Source organism: Citrus clementina, unplaced genomic scaffold, assembly GCF_000493195.1.
Source record: "Citrus clementina cultivar Clemenules unplaced genomic scaffold, Citrus_clementina_v1.0 scaffold_2, whole genome shotgun sequence".
In the NCBI taxonomy this organism is placed as follows: Eukaryota; Viridiplantae; Streptophyta; class Magnoliopsida; order Sapindales; family Rutaceae; genus Citrus; species Citrus x clementina.
The window spans coordinates 8816030-8832507 of NW_006262688.1; the positions used below are offsets into that span (position 1 = coordinate 8816030).

General features: G+C 36.2%; 2 protein-coding genes across 2 annotated transcripts; one reads left to right on the forward strand and one right to left on the reverse strand.

The window, feature by feature from the left end:
• Window positions 1-551: 551 nt before the first annotated feature.
• Window positions 552-6034, forward strand: LOC18050573 (protease Do-like 9). The gene is made up of 10 exons (XM_006446386.2): window positions 552-1274; window positions 1391-1590; window positions 1785-1965; window positions 2123-2314; window positions 3434-3666; window positions 4202-4303; window positions 4450-4500; window positions 4614-4718; window positions 4796-4912; window positions 5937-6034. Exons 1-9 carry the CDS (start codon window positions 677-679, stop codon window positions 4892-4894), a joined length of 1761 nt encoding a protein of 586 aa, XP_006446449.1. The 5' UTR covers window positions 552-676; the 3' UTR covers window positions 4895-4912; window positions 5937-6034.
• A 98-nt stretch (window positions 6035-6132) lies between these two features.
• Window positions 6133-9731, reverse strand: LOC112101088 (WAT1-related protein At3g28050-like). The gene is made up of 7 exons (XM_024191127.1): window positions 9322-9731; window positions 9129-9194; window positions 8909-9022; window positions 7841-8075; window positions 7594-7752; window positions 7336-7487; window positions 6133-7203 (listed from the first exon to the last, which is right to left on the reverse strand). Exons 1-7 carry the CDS (start codon window positions 9516-9518, stop codon window positions 7047-7049), a joined length of 1080 nt encoding a protein of 359 aa, XP_024046895.1. The 5' UTR covers window positions 9519-9731; the 3' UTR covers window positions 6133-7046.
• Between the last annotated feature and the right edge of the window lie 6747 nt (window positions 9732-16478).

Below are 16478 nucleotides of genomic sequence, written 5' to 3' on the forward strand. Positions count from 1 at the left end.
ATCCTTCAAATGCTCTCATATTTACAGAGAAGCTAATATTGGCTCAGCTTCTTGTAATCACACTCGGTGGGATAGTCCTCTTCTTGTTATTTATAAGGGGTTCCACGAGGACTACTGGGGGCATGCCTAAGTATTGATTCACCTAATTCGGTCTAGGCCTGGCTGCTCTTATCTGTTTTTTTTTTTTTTCCCTCCAAATTAAAATGCCTAGGCTGTCCTCATTTTCTGTCATCAAAAGAAGGATGACCTTTAAGTCAGAGCATCAAAATAACGAGTATAAATGGAGACATTCTGGTAAGGAATTCTCAAGTTGAAACCCCCGCTCTTTCCTTTATCAAACTTACCTGCTCTGTGGTCTTAAGTGAGAGTCCACTTGAGAGTCTTCTCAAAAGCTTCAGAGCCTCGTGGATGTATTAGTCCCCTAAAGCTAAAAGCATAAAAGGTCAGTTGCCATTTGCCAATCCTTCAAAGGCCCACTCATTAGCGCTCCAAAAGCTTACAATATTGGGTTGTATGTCAGGCCCACAGGCCCACTAGCCCATCATCTCAACTCGCTCCCTCTCATTTTCACGAGTTCCTACGCCTGAGAGAATGCTATTCGAAAACGAAGAACCAGGAAAATTCTACAGAATCTGCTCAAGTGGCCAAACCCAAACCCTACCTTCACCACTCAAAAATGCCGGAACCCAGAAAACGTGGCCGTAAACCCAAACCCAAAACCCAAACCGAAACCGAAAGCGAAAGCGAAACCATCATGCCTGGTACTACAAAAAACGGCACCGTTGCATCACATTCGCTCCCCGCCACCACCACCACCAACGACAGTCGCAGCACTTCACCCGCCCGCCGCGGCCGCGGTCGGCCAAAGAAAATGAGAAAACACGCCGACAACAGCTCCAACGATAATCACAACAGTGCTAATAATACCAACTCCAACGTTGGGCACGTGGCATCCCCCGAACGGAGCAGGCACGGAGAGGGGAACGATATAACGATACTGCCACCGCGGTGGGAGAGCGTGGCGGTGAAAGCAGTGCCGTCAATGGACGCTGTGGTCAAAGTGTTCTGTGTCCACACGGAGCCGAACTTCTCGCTACCATGGCAGAGGAAACGACAGTACAGTTCGAGTAGCAGCGGGTTTATTGTGGGAGGAAGAAGAGTGTTGACAAATGCACATTCAGTTGAGCATCACACGCAAGTCAAGGTGAAAAAGCGTGGCTCTGATACCAAGTATTTGGCCACCGTTTTGTCTATTGGCACAGAGTGTGATATTGGTAAATTTTTTTTAAAACTTTTGTCATTTTGAATTTTCTTTAGTGAGTTATTCATTGAGTGATTATTTATGCCGTTTGTAATCGTAGCAAGTAGATTGATGATTTGGTTTCTGCAGCTTTGTTGACTGTTAAAGATGATGAGTTCTGGGAAGGAGTTTCACCAGTGGAGTTTGGAGATTTGCCGGCACTCCAAGATGCTGTCACTGTCGTAGGCTACCCAATTGGGGGTGACACCATCTCTGTGACGAGTGGGGTTGTGTCTCGCATGGAGATACTATCTTATGTTCATGGCTCAACTGAGCTTTTGGGATTGCAGGTAATAGTTCTAGATTTTGGCTTATCTCTATGTTAAATTTTGTGGCATACAGTTAGAGCTTTGGATTTGCTCCAATTCTGTTCAACTTCAATGCCATGGGTCATTGAATGCCTTTGATTGTTTTAGTTATGCTTGTTTGATCTAGTAGGTTACTGTATCATACTGATATCAGTTTTTGTAATATGCTATTATAGATAGATGCAGCTATAAATTCAGGAAATTCCGGTGGACCTGCATTCAATGATAAGGGAAAATGTGTTGGTATTGCATTTCAATCTCTGAAGAATGATGATGTGGAGAACATAGGTTATGTGATACCGACCCCAGTTATTATACACTTTATTCAAGATTATGAGAAAAATGGGGCATATACAGGTATCTTAACAGATGCCCTTTTTTTTTTGTGTTTAAGCGTCTCCATTATTGTTTTTCTCGATTGCACCTTTTACTATATGTTTCTGGGGTTTAAAGAAACATTGACGATCGTCGTCCTTTCCATGCCTAATTCTTATTGTTGTTTTTGCTGTATTAGGTTTTCCGATTCTTGGAGTTGAGTGGCAGAAAATGGAAAATCCGGATTTGCGCATTTCAATGGGAATGCGACCTGGTCAGAAAGGTGTCCGTATTAGAAGAATTGAGCCAACAGCTCCAGAATCTCATGTTCTGAAGCCATCTGATATTATCCTTAGCTTTGATGGAATTGATATTGCTAATGATGGAACAGGTGAAATTTTCCTCTCTTTTCCTTATTCTTCTCCTTTATTTTATTTTATCTTTTTACTTCTGAATAAACTGTTGAAAATATCTAGGTTTGTCCATTAATTTGCATGCTTGTAAAGACTAGACCTTCATGATTCACAATATTTGTGCTAAGAGTTGAAGTGCTTTATCATTGATAAGTCGGCCAATCTAGGAGTTTTATGCATCCATTATTTATTTTATATTCATTTGGAGTTGCCAACACGAACCTGTCATGCTTCCATATGATTTAGGGCCGTAGAATCCTATGAAAGTGGTTTATCTGTATAAGACTGATAAAATTGGATAAGAAATGTTATCACAGTAACCGCTTGGTATGGCTGAAAAATTGTCTTAAATTAGGAATTTCAGAAGAAAAAGTACCGGCCAGGAAATTAATTGCTAAAGCTTGTACTGGATGAGGAATTGAGGTAGCTTCTTCAGTGGCAACACAAAAGGGCAGGTAGGTGCTGGTCATATGATGATATAAATCCCTGGAAGCATTATTGTGTAGTTCTATTGATGGAGTTGGAAGCACAGAGATGTAAATGGGTGGAACTAGTTGATTAGCTCAATTTTAACAAATATGTTGCGCATTAACTATAGATCTGTGGTTGATACCAAATATACTCTGTAGGAGGTAAAAGATGTTGGAGCTTCGCTGCCACAATATAGGCAAAGCATTAGAGGTCTTACCTTTTCCAGGTGCCAATATGTGTCTTAAGGCCCATAATTACCTTTCAACCTAATACTAGCTAAAGCTTTGTGTCTATCTGGTGGAGATCATTTCACGCTACTGTGGTAGGTAAACTTGAGGGGGAAGGAGGCATAACCTTGTCAGAGCGTAGGGCAAGCATCCAGTGGAAATTCACATTTTTCTATTTTTGTTGGTTACTTCAATGATTTTGGGTTTATAATGCCTCAATTTAATGAGGGGTATATTCTCACTTGATGGGAGCTCTAATCTATTGTTTACTTGTAGTTTTTTCAAAGTATGTTAAAGAGTTTTTTTCATGGAAACATTCTGGTTTGGTTTCTGCTATATCTTTGTTTTCCTTTTTCCGACCTGCAATCTTTCTAACTTCTCTTTTGAACTGAATTGTAGTTCCATTCAGGCATGGGGAGCGTATAGGTTTTAGTTATCTTGTTTCTCAGAAGTACACTGGAGATAGTGCTGTTGTAAAAGTCCTCCGGAATTCAGAGGTTCATGAGTTCAACATAAAACTTTCAACTCACAAACGGCTAATCCCTGCACACATCAATGGCCGACCTCCTTCTTATTACATCATTGCAGGGTTTGTCTTTACAGCTGTGACTGCTCCATATCTGCGTTCTGAGGTGCGTGGCACTGGTGATCTCTCTCTTCCTCCTGACTTGGGATCCATGGTTTTTTAATTTCTTTCTCTATGCCCCCCTTCTTTGTTGATTTTTGAATAATCATTATCTTTATTTTGTGTGTGTTTGTGTGTGTGTGTGTGTGGTAATATTGGTTTCACCATTTAACATCCCAGAACTGATAGTACAACTTGTAGCTTGCACGATTCCCATTATTTATATATGGTTTCTATCGCTGCACTATTATGCCCCTTATCAAACTCAAATGATAGGGAGTAGAGGTGCTACTCTGTCTCAAGGCTTTTCCTGTTATGTGTATTTTTGTATGCATGTGCATGTATTACCTAGCTATATTTTCTGCTGTTAGGTTTTGACAGCTTGTTGGTGTGAGACTTCTGTTGCATTTGTGTCTTTTTTCTATTTTTGTTGAAGATATTAAGTATTTGTATTTGGGGCGATAAAATGTGATCCATTATTTTGGGCCCATGAAATGTTGTCCACATTCCAATATTTGATTCTTATTTGTATTCAAATCCAGTATGGAAAGGATTATGAATTTGATGCTCCGGTCAAACTGTTGGACAAGCTTTTGCACGCAATGGCACAATCAGTAGATGAACAAATTGTTGTTGTTTCTCAGGTTCTCTCTCTGATTCATTTCCTGAATTCTGCTTTCTTAGTCTTCCAAATTACTGCAAGTTTCTCCGTATTTGAATTCAATTCTTTTGTATTCCAAAATTTTCACTAGAAAATGATTGTTGTTATATAATCTGAAATTTGTGCTAGGTCCTTGTGGCTGACATTAATATTGGATACGAGGAGATTGTCAATACGCAGGTCAGTTTTATCTCATACAATAATGGTGCCTGCTTCTGCTAAACTGCTGGAAGAAAGGAACAAATAGGACTTGACTGAATTTATTAAATATTTTCTTTTGTTTGTTTCTTTAGGTTCTTGCTCTCAATGGTAAGCCTGTGCAGAATCTGAAGAGCCTGGCTGACATGGTGGAAAGCAGTGAAGATGAATTTCTAAAGTTTGATCTAGAGTACCAACAGGTTCTCTTTCTCTCTACCTCGCTGTTCCCCTTACTTTTTATTTTTTATTTTAACTGAGTTTTAATTTATTTGAGCAGATAGTGGTCCTAAAAACTAAGACTGCCAAGGAAGCAACTTCTGATATCCTTGCAACACATTGTATACCTTCCGCTATGTCCGGTGATCTCAAAACTTGAGAGAATATTGAAGAGAAGGTATGGAAGAGTACCCCTCTTTATCTCTCTCTCTGCAATCTGTTTTTGAATGAAATCATTCTATACTATAATACGGCAATGTTTCTTTTTTACTTCAAGAGGGTATAGGAGCTCGCTGTTAAGGCTGGGATCTTGTGATTTTGTACAATTTTGATATCTTGATGGTTGTCGAGGCATCTTTATTTCCATTGTTTATCTTATATATAGTATGTGTTTATTGGAAGAAACCTGGGAACCTGGGAGCATTTGAAAGATGGTTTTGCTAGAGCAAGAAGTATCTTTTGATGTTAATTTTTAATATAATATTTGGGGTATCATTTTTTGTTTGAATTTATCATATAACTGAGAGAAGATAGAATATCAATAGCTGATCAGCTCACCATAGTCTTCGTTGTTACTTTCATTTGAAATATTTGGTGTGGTGTTGGTTGCTGGTAGCAATTATACTGCCTTTGCCTAGGAAGTTCCTTGAAATTTTGTTCTCCATCAGAATGTGCATGTGCTGGTTTGTCAGGTTTTAAATCTGTTATCTTGCCCTAATGAAGACTTCTAATTTCTGGCAATTTGCTTTCCCTGAAGATGCCATTATTGTTTGTACATTGTATGCCTTCACCTGAATGTTATTCATTCTGCTGGATGGAATAGTGAGAGTGTTCTCATTGTGAAATAAAACTCATACAAGAGTTGCTGCTGGTTTTTTATGAGGATTATTTCTGTTTTTGACAGCGACACTATTTTGAGCAAGTGAGAAAAAGTATTGTACACGTTCACTTCTTCCAATTGTGGATTCTTATCACCATTTCTTAGATCTAGGCGTACTGGCTGAACCAAGCAAAGTTTTCTTGTCCTTTAGATGCTTGTTATTTGTCATATTGTTTAGTTGTATTCTTTATACAAATAATATTGCTGACAAGTTCCCCTTCCTGTTTCAATGCAACTAATGAAGCTAGCTGTGAAACATATTTCTACGTCATTGTGCCACCCTGCGTTTTTGTTGGAAGTAATCTTGAACATTTTTGTGTAGGTTATTGCATAAGGCGGACAACTCTCAGGAACTTGGAGAGCTTGGGTAGAATGATGGAGAGTTGCGATGATGAATTCATGAGGGTTGAACTTAAAAAAGACAGAAGGTTGTTCCTCCCTCTTTTGCACTGAACCATGCTAAAATTCCTCTTAAATCCATATGCAGAGCAATATTAGAAATCGAATCAACCATAGCACCGATAGCAGCGACTCCCATAATTCTGTATACGGTTTTGTACCTTCAGCTATGTTAGATGATAGTGGTCCACATGTTCAAAAGAAAAAGTTAAATAGAAATCTTAAATAACGTGTAGAAGGTTGAGAGTTGATAGTTCCTTTTTTGCCACTGCCATAGAAATTCTACTGTGGAAAGAATTTAAGGATAAACTGTTTGGACCAATGGAACATAGAAGTTGGCCATGTATTATGTTTCGGCCTGTGTTTTTCTTCTTCTTGTGGATTAAATTTGCTACAATTCTGTCAGAGAATTTTTTTCAGTTACTAGTTGAGTTCTCAAGAATGTGTAATAACACATCATCAGGTTTCCAAAATACACAAACAGGATAAGTCTTAGTCTTCCCACTACAATTGAATCACTAGTATCCTTTTTGATGAGGACATTGGCTCCACAATGTTGAACCTGGTATTACAGCCTGAAAAATAATTGTACTCCATTTTGTAATAGAATACTCATGGCATCACGACATATTGTGTGATTCTATTGGAAGATGTAGTACCTAGGATAGACCCTAGGAATGGCAGAAAAGCTTGACCTAGGTGCAGTCCCAGTGTGTGCAGCCCGATCTGACTGGACTTTGGATGTGTGCACCATTTTATGGCATGATTTAACCAATGACTATAGAAAGCATCAGAAATGGTGGAACGCTGAATAGGGATTGATACTATTGCATAATCCTTAACTTACACAAATTCTTCTTTTGTGCCTTTTACTTAGGCCTATTAAGAGAGAATTTGCGATTGTTTGCTTCTAGACCCATTGCATATACACACCCTTTTGACTTGTTTTACATTCTGCCATGCTCCTAAAGCATCCTACGGAGATAAATGTCGAGTACTCCACATTTGACCATTCATTTGCTTCTTTTTTACTCTATACCAGTTCATTTTTACGACTCTGCAATAAAGGTACTTTCTGGGCAGCTGCTGATTCCTGGCTATCAACTCCAGGATCTTCACTTACCTCTTCTTTTGCTTTTCCCCACATCACAGTATAAAAGCCTAGAGATATTATTGTTGCTCCAACAAGGCTGCAAAGTGCACGAGTTGTCAATTCAGAATTCCTTCCAAAACTTCCAGTAAATCTATCATCAAGGTTGAGTTAAGTAAAGTTTTCGAGATTCTTTCAGAAACCATTTTGTTCTTTCTAAAATAAAGATTACCTTCCAAGATAGAGTGTATCACCAAGGAACATGACGCCCATGGCAACTGCAATGGCTATCGACAATGGCTTGAACATTGCAACAAAGACCGGTCCCTTCAGGCGCAATGCCCAAGTGTGAACAGAATTGTTCATGCATGATCCAAATAGTCCCTACAAGAAATGGCCATCAATCATGCAGACTATTTCCTAGTTGGATTTTTTTTTTTTTTTAAAGCTAATTAATAATTAACTGCATTGTTATTCAGAAGTTTCTCACCGAGCACATGACGGAGACCAATGCAATACCTGGTCCTACTTTCCAGGCACTTGAATCTCTTTCAGTGATTAACCCCACAATGGCAGCTACGAAGCTCACACATAAATTGTAAAGGAAGACTACGGTTAATTCTGCAGGGTACTCTTTCATTATTTGTGTCTGCAAAAACATCACAAATTCAAATTTCCTCCACCAAGTTGCCAAAAGTTCAGTAAAACTCAAAAGTTTTGGGCGGCTTTGCATTCACCTGAACAATGTACCACAGAGGTACCAGAATATATTCAGCTGTGAGGAAAAGTCCACCAACGGCCCAATTTGAATTTGATGAGCGAAGAGCATGGGAAAGTGAAACCTTCGGAGATGCAATTGTCGTGATCCGAGGGCCCTTATAAAGAGTCACTATGAATGCTCCTGCTACTGATACTATTGTCCCCAAGACTTTAGCCTGACTGCTTGCTTTTCTGCAAGCTACCTTCTCCATCCTTGTGATGTCAAAAGAAGGAAACGTAAAAAAGTTGAAAAAGAAATGAGAAAGAATGAGAATAATCAAGACATATGTGGTCCACAAGAAGAAAAGGACTGTTAACTTACTAATTGATAGAGAGAATTATCATACTCACTAAATTACTCTGTCCAACAAACCATCGTTCTTATCATGGTTACAATTATGTTCTTATCCGGCCGTATTTTCCCAATAGAAACTCATCGAAAGCTACAATCATACACCGCCACACTCATTTCCTTACTTCAGACTCTGAGCAATGGGCACATGCACATGCTTGAAATAGAAATGGGTCCGTGTGGCGGATAGGGACTCAAGTTTACTCTCGTATCACGTATTATGCATCCAAACACGTTGCTATCAATCTAAATGACTAAATGACTAATCTACTGGGCATTATGGCATACACAATTTGCCACAATTTCGTGATATGGAAAGTTTTCTACATCAGCACTTGACAGATTTGACCAGAAAAAAAAAAAAAAAGCCTAAAAGACAGACTTTTTGAACTACTAAAATTTACAATCATCAATTAGTTCATCGCCTCTATCAACATATGATGCGTTTTAATATTGAATTTTAAAAAAAATTATGAACGAGTAACGGGAATTTTTCATTTATTTTTTTACCCCAAAAAAAAGAAAAAGAAAAGAAAAGTTAGCATATTGACAAATGGTCAAGATTGGAAGTAACGTCCTTCCCCCAGTTTTCTTAGAAAGCAGACACGATCAATCCACTTTACTAAGAAAATAAAACAATATTGAAGGGTAAGGAGGGCATTTCCGTAATTGTAAAATGGTAGAGTAAAGGAACCTGAAAATGATGGCAAGTACGAAGGTGAAAGCTGGTGTAAGGTTGCTGATAGCTGAAGCAAGAGTCGGAGAGCTGTAATTGATGCCTGTATAACCCATTATCTGAGATGAACTCCTGAAAAAATAAAAATTAAATTTAGAAAAAAACCCATAAAGTAATATAATTATTGACAGAAATATTAATAATAATAATATCAAAGATTCAGAAACTGCACACTTACCCTATAAGCCCAAGAAGGCCAATTTTACATAGGATAGAGAAGGTAAATGGAGGAAGCACTCTTGATCTTCCATGAAAATCAAAGAAAAGAAAGTGTCAACATAATAATTTCTTTTGCATGTTTCAGAAAAATTAAAATTGGTGATGATCATGTATCATTATTTAAGAAATTTTAACATGCATAAATATGTTACCTGTAAGAGAAGAAAGGGGCAGGAAGAAGAACAAGAGCAGCAACACCATAAGAATAGACAACAAAAACAAAGTGACTCATCCCCTTCGAAGTAGCTGCTTTGAACAGTGTGTTTAAGCCCACGTTGATGCATTCCATAGCCACCGTGGCCGTGAACGGCAGCACATCTTTGCAGCAGTATCTCCCTGGTCCAGCCATCACCAACGAGCTCCCTTGGTTGGAGGCTTTTGTTGATGGCTATTATTATTTCTTTTTTTTCCCTATTGGTTGTGTTGTGAGATGTGACTAGACAATAACAAGGGGAGTGGACTAAACTGTGCTTTATTTTACTTTTATAAGCTCTAGCTATTTGCTCTTGAAATCATGCAATTTGATGTTTTTGGGGTCCATTCATTGCTTGGAAAGACGATGGCGACACTTCTCCCGGTTCTGTAAAACAGGAGGAATTTTAGAATATATATATTAAAAGTAATATAATTGATTAATACATATACGTACTTAAATTATGTAGTTATTAATTATATTTTGATTCTTTAATATAAAAATAATATTTTTATTTCATAGCTGGTATGATACCTCATAAATATTTTAGAATTTCTCATAAAATAGTTATAGAGACTCTTTTATTTCCAATAGTAGTTAAGTAAATTTTTTTAGATTATTATATTTAGATGAAATATAGTTGAGTACTTAAATTATTGTAACAATAATATTACGGTTACTTAATTTAAATAGGGTAATTATCAGAAACCTCCCTTGCGGTTTAGCGTATTCTCAACTTGATAGATTGTATTCATATAATCTCAGTCACCTCCCCCAATGTTAGTTTACCATTTAGTTGACCGTCTGTCGTTTGATAGAATGACCAAAATACCATTGAGTTGAAAAAAAAACCTTTGTTCACACAAATTAAAGAATTGTTGGCTACTAATAGCATATCTGTTTTGGCGCCAAGAGATGTAATTACAGTGAAAATACCAAATAAAATATTAGACTGTCCCCTTACGTTAACAGAAGAAGGGGTAGAAATTCTACACTTTGAGGCAAGATCTAGCCATCTAGGCGTTCAATCATTTTTGCAACGCCAGCAATTCCGGCACTCATATCACACTCAACATCTTTGCTTAGTTCCTTAACTGAGGTATTCCGAGAAAGCAGCCTCTCCTTTAAGCTACAGGTACCCTTCGAGATTAATTCCTTGTATCTGTTAAGAAACAAACACAAGTCAGATTGACATGTTGAAGCATGTAAAATACCAATTCCAAATGAAACCAAGTTGCAGAAAATCTACGAAGTAGCAGACCATTTTGATTTTCAAACTATGAGAAGGAGAATATCTCAGAAGGACTTGGCCCCCTTGGATTATCAGGTGGTAACTGTCTGAAGAAAACTCTAAAAAAAAATGATCCATTGAATAATTTGAAACATATATATAAATTATTGAAATCTAAGAAATTATGTATAATTACAAAAACTTGTGCAATAGAAGCAAGAGCTTTCTAAGGCAAAAACTATATGTACGATAAATCCACTTTCTAAGGTAAAAACAATCAAGCTTTTCGAAAGTACATTTACATAACAACAAATGGAGAAAAAAGAATGCAAATCAGTTAATAAGAGTGACAGAAATCATTTGTACTTCTACCCAAGCTGACTATTATTTCATTGCATCACTGAAAAAACTTTTACAGGAATAATTCAGCATTTCAAGCCAATTCTAGTTTTTTTTAATCCTTTCAAATAACCTCTTGGGCTTTGCCAGCCAAATGCTAGTTGAAAACAACTGAAATATGAAAAATAATTGGATTTTTGAGTTCTGAACAAATACCTGGATTTAAAAAGGCTATCTCTGTTAATATCAGGATCAGATGAGGGAGGTTGAGCATTGTCAATTGATCTTATGACAGAAATTTGGTAATTTTGTATATGTTGGCAGAGTTAAAGAAGCATTTGCAGCATAACTAGAATCAATCACTTGGGAAGCATTAAGTCCAGGATATCTCTGCATCTCTCTTCCGTGAAAATAGTGAGCAGTAGCTAAACGCTACATAACATGTGCTTCCATATCATCATAATCAAAGAAAGTACCATCCTGAAATATCCCACCTCACACGTTAGGAATATAATAATAAACTCTATCTTAACAAAGGGTTATTCAATTTATAATATTATAAAGTATCATGAAACACAACCGAAAAATAATTACAACAGCTTAACATTCAAGAATACACTGAAGATGATATTCATGCTTGCAGCTAGTAACTTGGGGGAGGATGAAGCTATGAAATTGGCCATTTGAAATTGAGAAAGTGAGAGAATGTGAAGAGACTTTGAGTGAAGACGATGACTGAGTCTATGAATGGATTGAGGGAAATTGGAGAGAAATGTGAACAAAGAAAGGAACCCTAGAAAAGTGTAGAGAGAGAAAGTGCCGGTGGTCAAAAGAAGAAAATAATTAAAACCACTAAACTCACTGCTCCAGTGCGAGAGAATGCAGCAAACCATGACATTTTTTCAACCAAGACATGTACATATCACGATAAAAAGAAAAAAAAACAAAATCAAAGATCCTCAAATATTAATATTGTGGCAGAAGGTATCTCCAACACTCAATTACTAGCATGAATCCCTGTTCAACAATCAACGACAATAGCTTGAACAATTAAAAATTTTTCATACCCATTTTCAATCATTCACCAGGCAGTATAATGTAGCTGAAGCCATCTTCAAGCAAAATCAGGTGAACATGCATTTACAATAATCATTAACCTACAACTAACCCAATCGCTGGAAAAAAGATAGAGGAAGCAACAGAGACTCTCAAAAAGATTATCCAGACCCATTACTCATATTTTACCAAATTCATTAATTCCACCTAATAAAACTGACATGCACAGTAATAAGCCATTTTCATATCTCATTTGCGGCTCGAACAAATTGAGGTTGTCTGTGGGTCGACAGCGAAACTCACCGATTGGCATTCTTCCACGCGGCCGTCGTGATTTAGTCGTCCCTGGTGTCAGCGTCTTCGAGTTCATTGTGATGGTCACCTGATCGCGGCACCCTTTCTCTATTAAAGCATAGTAGAGAGAGAGAAAATGAAAGGGGTGTTGTTCTTGAGCTTCGGTTTGAATTAGAGTAAGAAGATGCCCATTTTTTTTTTGTGATAATGTTTGTTGGTTAAAAGTATGCTTCTGTTTTTCATCCATTGGATATTTATAAAATCCAGATCAATTTCAGAACCCAACGTGATAATTTTAAGTTTGTTTGAATTTTTTATTATTAACAAGTTCTATTACTATCTTGTCCTCACTAACCAAACTTATGCTAAACGGAGTACTAACGTCAGGGGATGTAACTGAGAATAGGTAAATGCAATCTATCAAGTTGAAAATATGCCAAACCTCAGAGGAGGTTTCTGATAATTACCCAATTTAAATACTTAATTGGGATATTCATTGATGTATCATCAATTATTTAATGATATGAATATAATATTAATTAAATTTATTATTAATTATTAATTTATTATCACAAAATAAATAATATATAATATGTCACATCAGTAAATATTTCAACTTAAATATTTAAAACGAGTAAGCATAGAGTTATAACGATGGAACATAATTATCTACATATCGACAAATAAATGGATGTAACTATTTATAAAAAACAGAGAAATTTTCCTAAGATGTCACCATCCTTTCCCGTAAAGAAAGAGATAAGGGCCTCTTGTTTTGTTGCATTATTGATCCGTTAATTTGATGGGTAATTTCAATCAAGTTGATCGTTATTGGAGGCAATTAAATCTATTGTTGTACATTATATGAAAAATGGCAATGGTGTGAAAGGGATCTTCCGTTAATTAATTAATTAATTAATTATCTACCCTTCATAATTGAGAGGACTAAAATTAATAATATTTGTGTGGTCGTGTGCCACAAGGTATCACTTTTCTCTTTGTTTGTGGATGTTTTGATCTTTCCTAAACCTACACGCAGCCGCAGGCAGCAAAACAATTTGCTCTATTAAAACTCATTTGATGGATTTGACTATTACACAATTTTTTTTTCCTTATAAAAATATTAAAAAAAATCAACACCAAATAATGTTACATTCTTTCACGCGTGAAGTGACAATTAATTCAATGGAATTTTAGACAAATAGATAGGGTAATTTTCGGATACCTCCCTTGAGGTTTACCCCTACTGCACTTAGAGAGAATGTATGAATATATTGACATATAGCACCCCTGAACGTATATAAGCGTTAGGGAGCCGTTTGGTTTGACAATAAAAATACAATAATGCTCTTCATTCTACGGTACAAGAACTGATAATTGGTCTTACATTACAGAGTTGTCAAATCACCTTTTGCTTCTTGGCGCCAAGTGCATAAGAACATCTCTTAATATATCAATAGAACGCCTAGGAGTTAAAATGCGAACAAGAGCCTTTTCTATTGCAACCTGCAGTGGTAATTTTAGCATGATAATAGTCTTATAAAAAAAATGCAAGAGAAAACAAATCGGAGAATTCAAATATGAGACAAAACTAAAAATCAAATACCTGCATAATTGAAGAAATCACTGTAAATGAGGCCAGCTTTTTGCCTTCAAGACTTGCTGCAACTGATTCACATAGTTTCTCAACTATCTCCTCAGCCTAAAATGTCAGTGCTCAAGTCCATTAGCAACTTCTTAAGAATGATCAGAATAGCCAATGAAAGAAAACTAATAAACATCAGAGTAAAAAGGTAAAAGATTCAGATACATACAACATTCTTGGTCATGAGCCTATCTTTAAGAGATTTCAGAGCAGGTTCTAAGTCTGCCTTATCCAAGTTTGCCTTTCCAGCAATACTAAGTTAAAAATAAAGACGATTTAATAAATAGAACATATTTTTAACAAACAGATTTATTGAGAGATTAATTAAACAAAATTGATGAAAAATACCTATGGAACATAGATGAAAACCAGCTCGTCTTCTTAGCATCGGGCTTGTTGTGCTTACCCACTTCTTCATCTTCTTCGGATTCACTATCACTGCTGAAAACATCTTCCTAGTCCATCATACTTTCACCATGATCTGATGCCTCAACCTCGATATTAATGCCATTTCCACCTGCAGGATCCGTGAAGTCCAATTTGGACTCTGGAGGCGAATTGTCTCAAACTCTGTTCTTCTTTATTGTCTTTTTCTTTGGGTCTGGTTTTGAACCCTTGCTGACAACAGTATCAATTTTCTTACTACCTTTATTTCTTAACTTCTGTAACTTACTTGCATCAAAAGCCCCAATATTAGAACTTGTATTTTCTTTACCGTTAGCAATACCTGTTACCCTAGATTTTTCAATCTCAACATTGCTGACATTAGAGTGTCCATTCTCCAATTTATGGCCTCTCATATTATCACTATTGTTAACATATATGTTTTTATGATATTGATTTTGATGATAACAAACAAGATTAAGAATGATTAATTTTTTAAACTCAAATTATTTTTATACATTTTAAATAAATCATTATTTTTACATTATAAAGGTTTTATATTTAATGGAAAAATGATTTTATGAAATTGATTGTTTTTATTCTTTTTAAATAAATCATTATTTTCACATTATAAATGTTTCATATTTAATGGAAAAATAATTTTATGAAATTGGTTGTTTTTCAAAGTTTATGGTTTAATTGAAAGAATTTTAAAAACTTTGAAATAAACAAGTATTGCTTGAAATTTTGGTAAAGGACTTATTTGAAAAGTGTCATAGCATTTTTGGCTATATCATAATTTCAGAAAGTTTTGGGATTAATAAAGCATTACTTAGAAATTCTGAAATTGGACCTATTTGTAAAGTTTCATAACATTTTGGGTCGTAGTACAGTTTGATAAAGTTTTGGGGTCAAATTATAATTTTGGAAAATAATTTACTGTAGCAGTCACTGTAGCAAGCGGCAATCCGGATTTGGACAAACGGAAGTCCAGATTTTAGGCAGAATTTATCCGAATTGAAAGCGGAAATCCGGATCCTGACAAACGGAAATCCGGTTGTTGGGCAGTAAGCTACTGAGCGTAAGCCGAAATTCGGATGTGACAAAGCGGAAATCCGGATGTTCAGAAATTCAAAATTGTGGCTGTAATGGTAACATTAAGCGAAATTCTGGATGTCCATAACCGGCAATCCGGTTACGACCAAAATGTGCATAACAGCTAGTTTTTGAGCTCAAACTATATAAACTCAAAACCAATTCATTTTTGGTAATCCAAGCAAGCATAAACAAGTGCACACAACTTATATTGAGCTTCAAATTCGAAAATCTTCATAGATTAAATCTTCATTGAGCTATCTTTTGTAAATCCACTCTTAAAGAGAGTTTTTGTTGTAATTTTCATTTCTCATCAAATTATGAGAGGACAAGTGTGAGAAACACTTGGAGTGAAGAGATTGAGGAGATAATCTCTTGTTGTAAAGGTTCATTGACACCTTGAAGTCAATTGTAAACGTTTGAAGCCTTGGAAAGGCTTAGATAGTGAAATCCTCAAGCCCGGTGTGCTTGGAGGCGTGGACGTAGGCGGGGATTGCTGAACCACGTAAAAAATTCTTGAGTTTGCTTTCTCTTCCCTTACTCTTTAATTATTGTGCTTTGATTGAACTTGTTGCTTTCAATTTTTATTAAGACATTAGATTGCTTGTTGTGTGGATTTGCTAGGATAATTTTTAAAATTCCAATTCACCCCCCCCTCTTGGGTTGCACATTTATATTTTATTTGGTATTAGAGCAAGGTGCTCTTGTGTAGACTTAACCGTCTAGAGTTAAAGATCCATGGCAACTCATAATGACTCAATCTTTAGGGAAGGACAATCCACAATTAGACCACCGTTCTTTGACGGTAATGACTACCCATATTGAAAAACGAGGATGAGAATTTATTTACAAGCTTTAGATTATGAAATTTGAGAAATTGTTTGTGATGGTCCATTTATGCCTTTGACTAAAAACGAAGTCGGGGAAGATATTCCAAAACCTTCACGAGAATGGAATGAATTGGAAAAGAGAAAAGCTACTCTAAATTCCAAAGTCATAAATGCCTTGTTTTGTGCACTAGATAAAAAAGAATTTCATAGAGTATCTAGTTGTGAGAGTGCTAATGAAATTT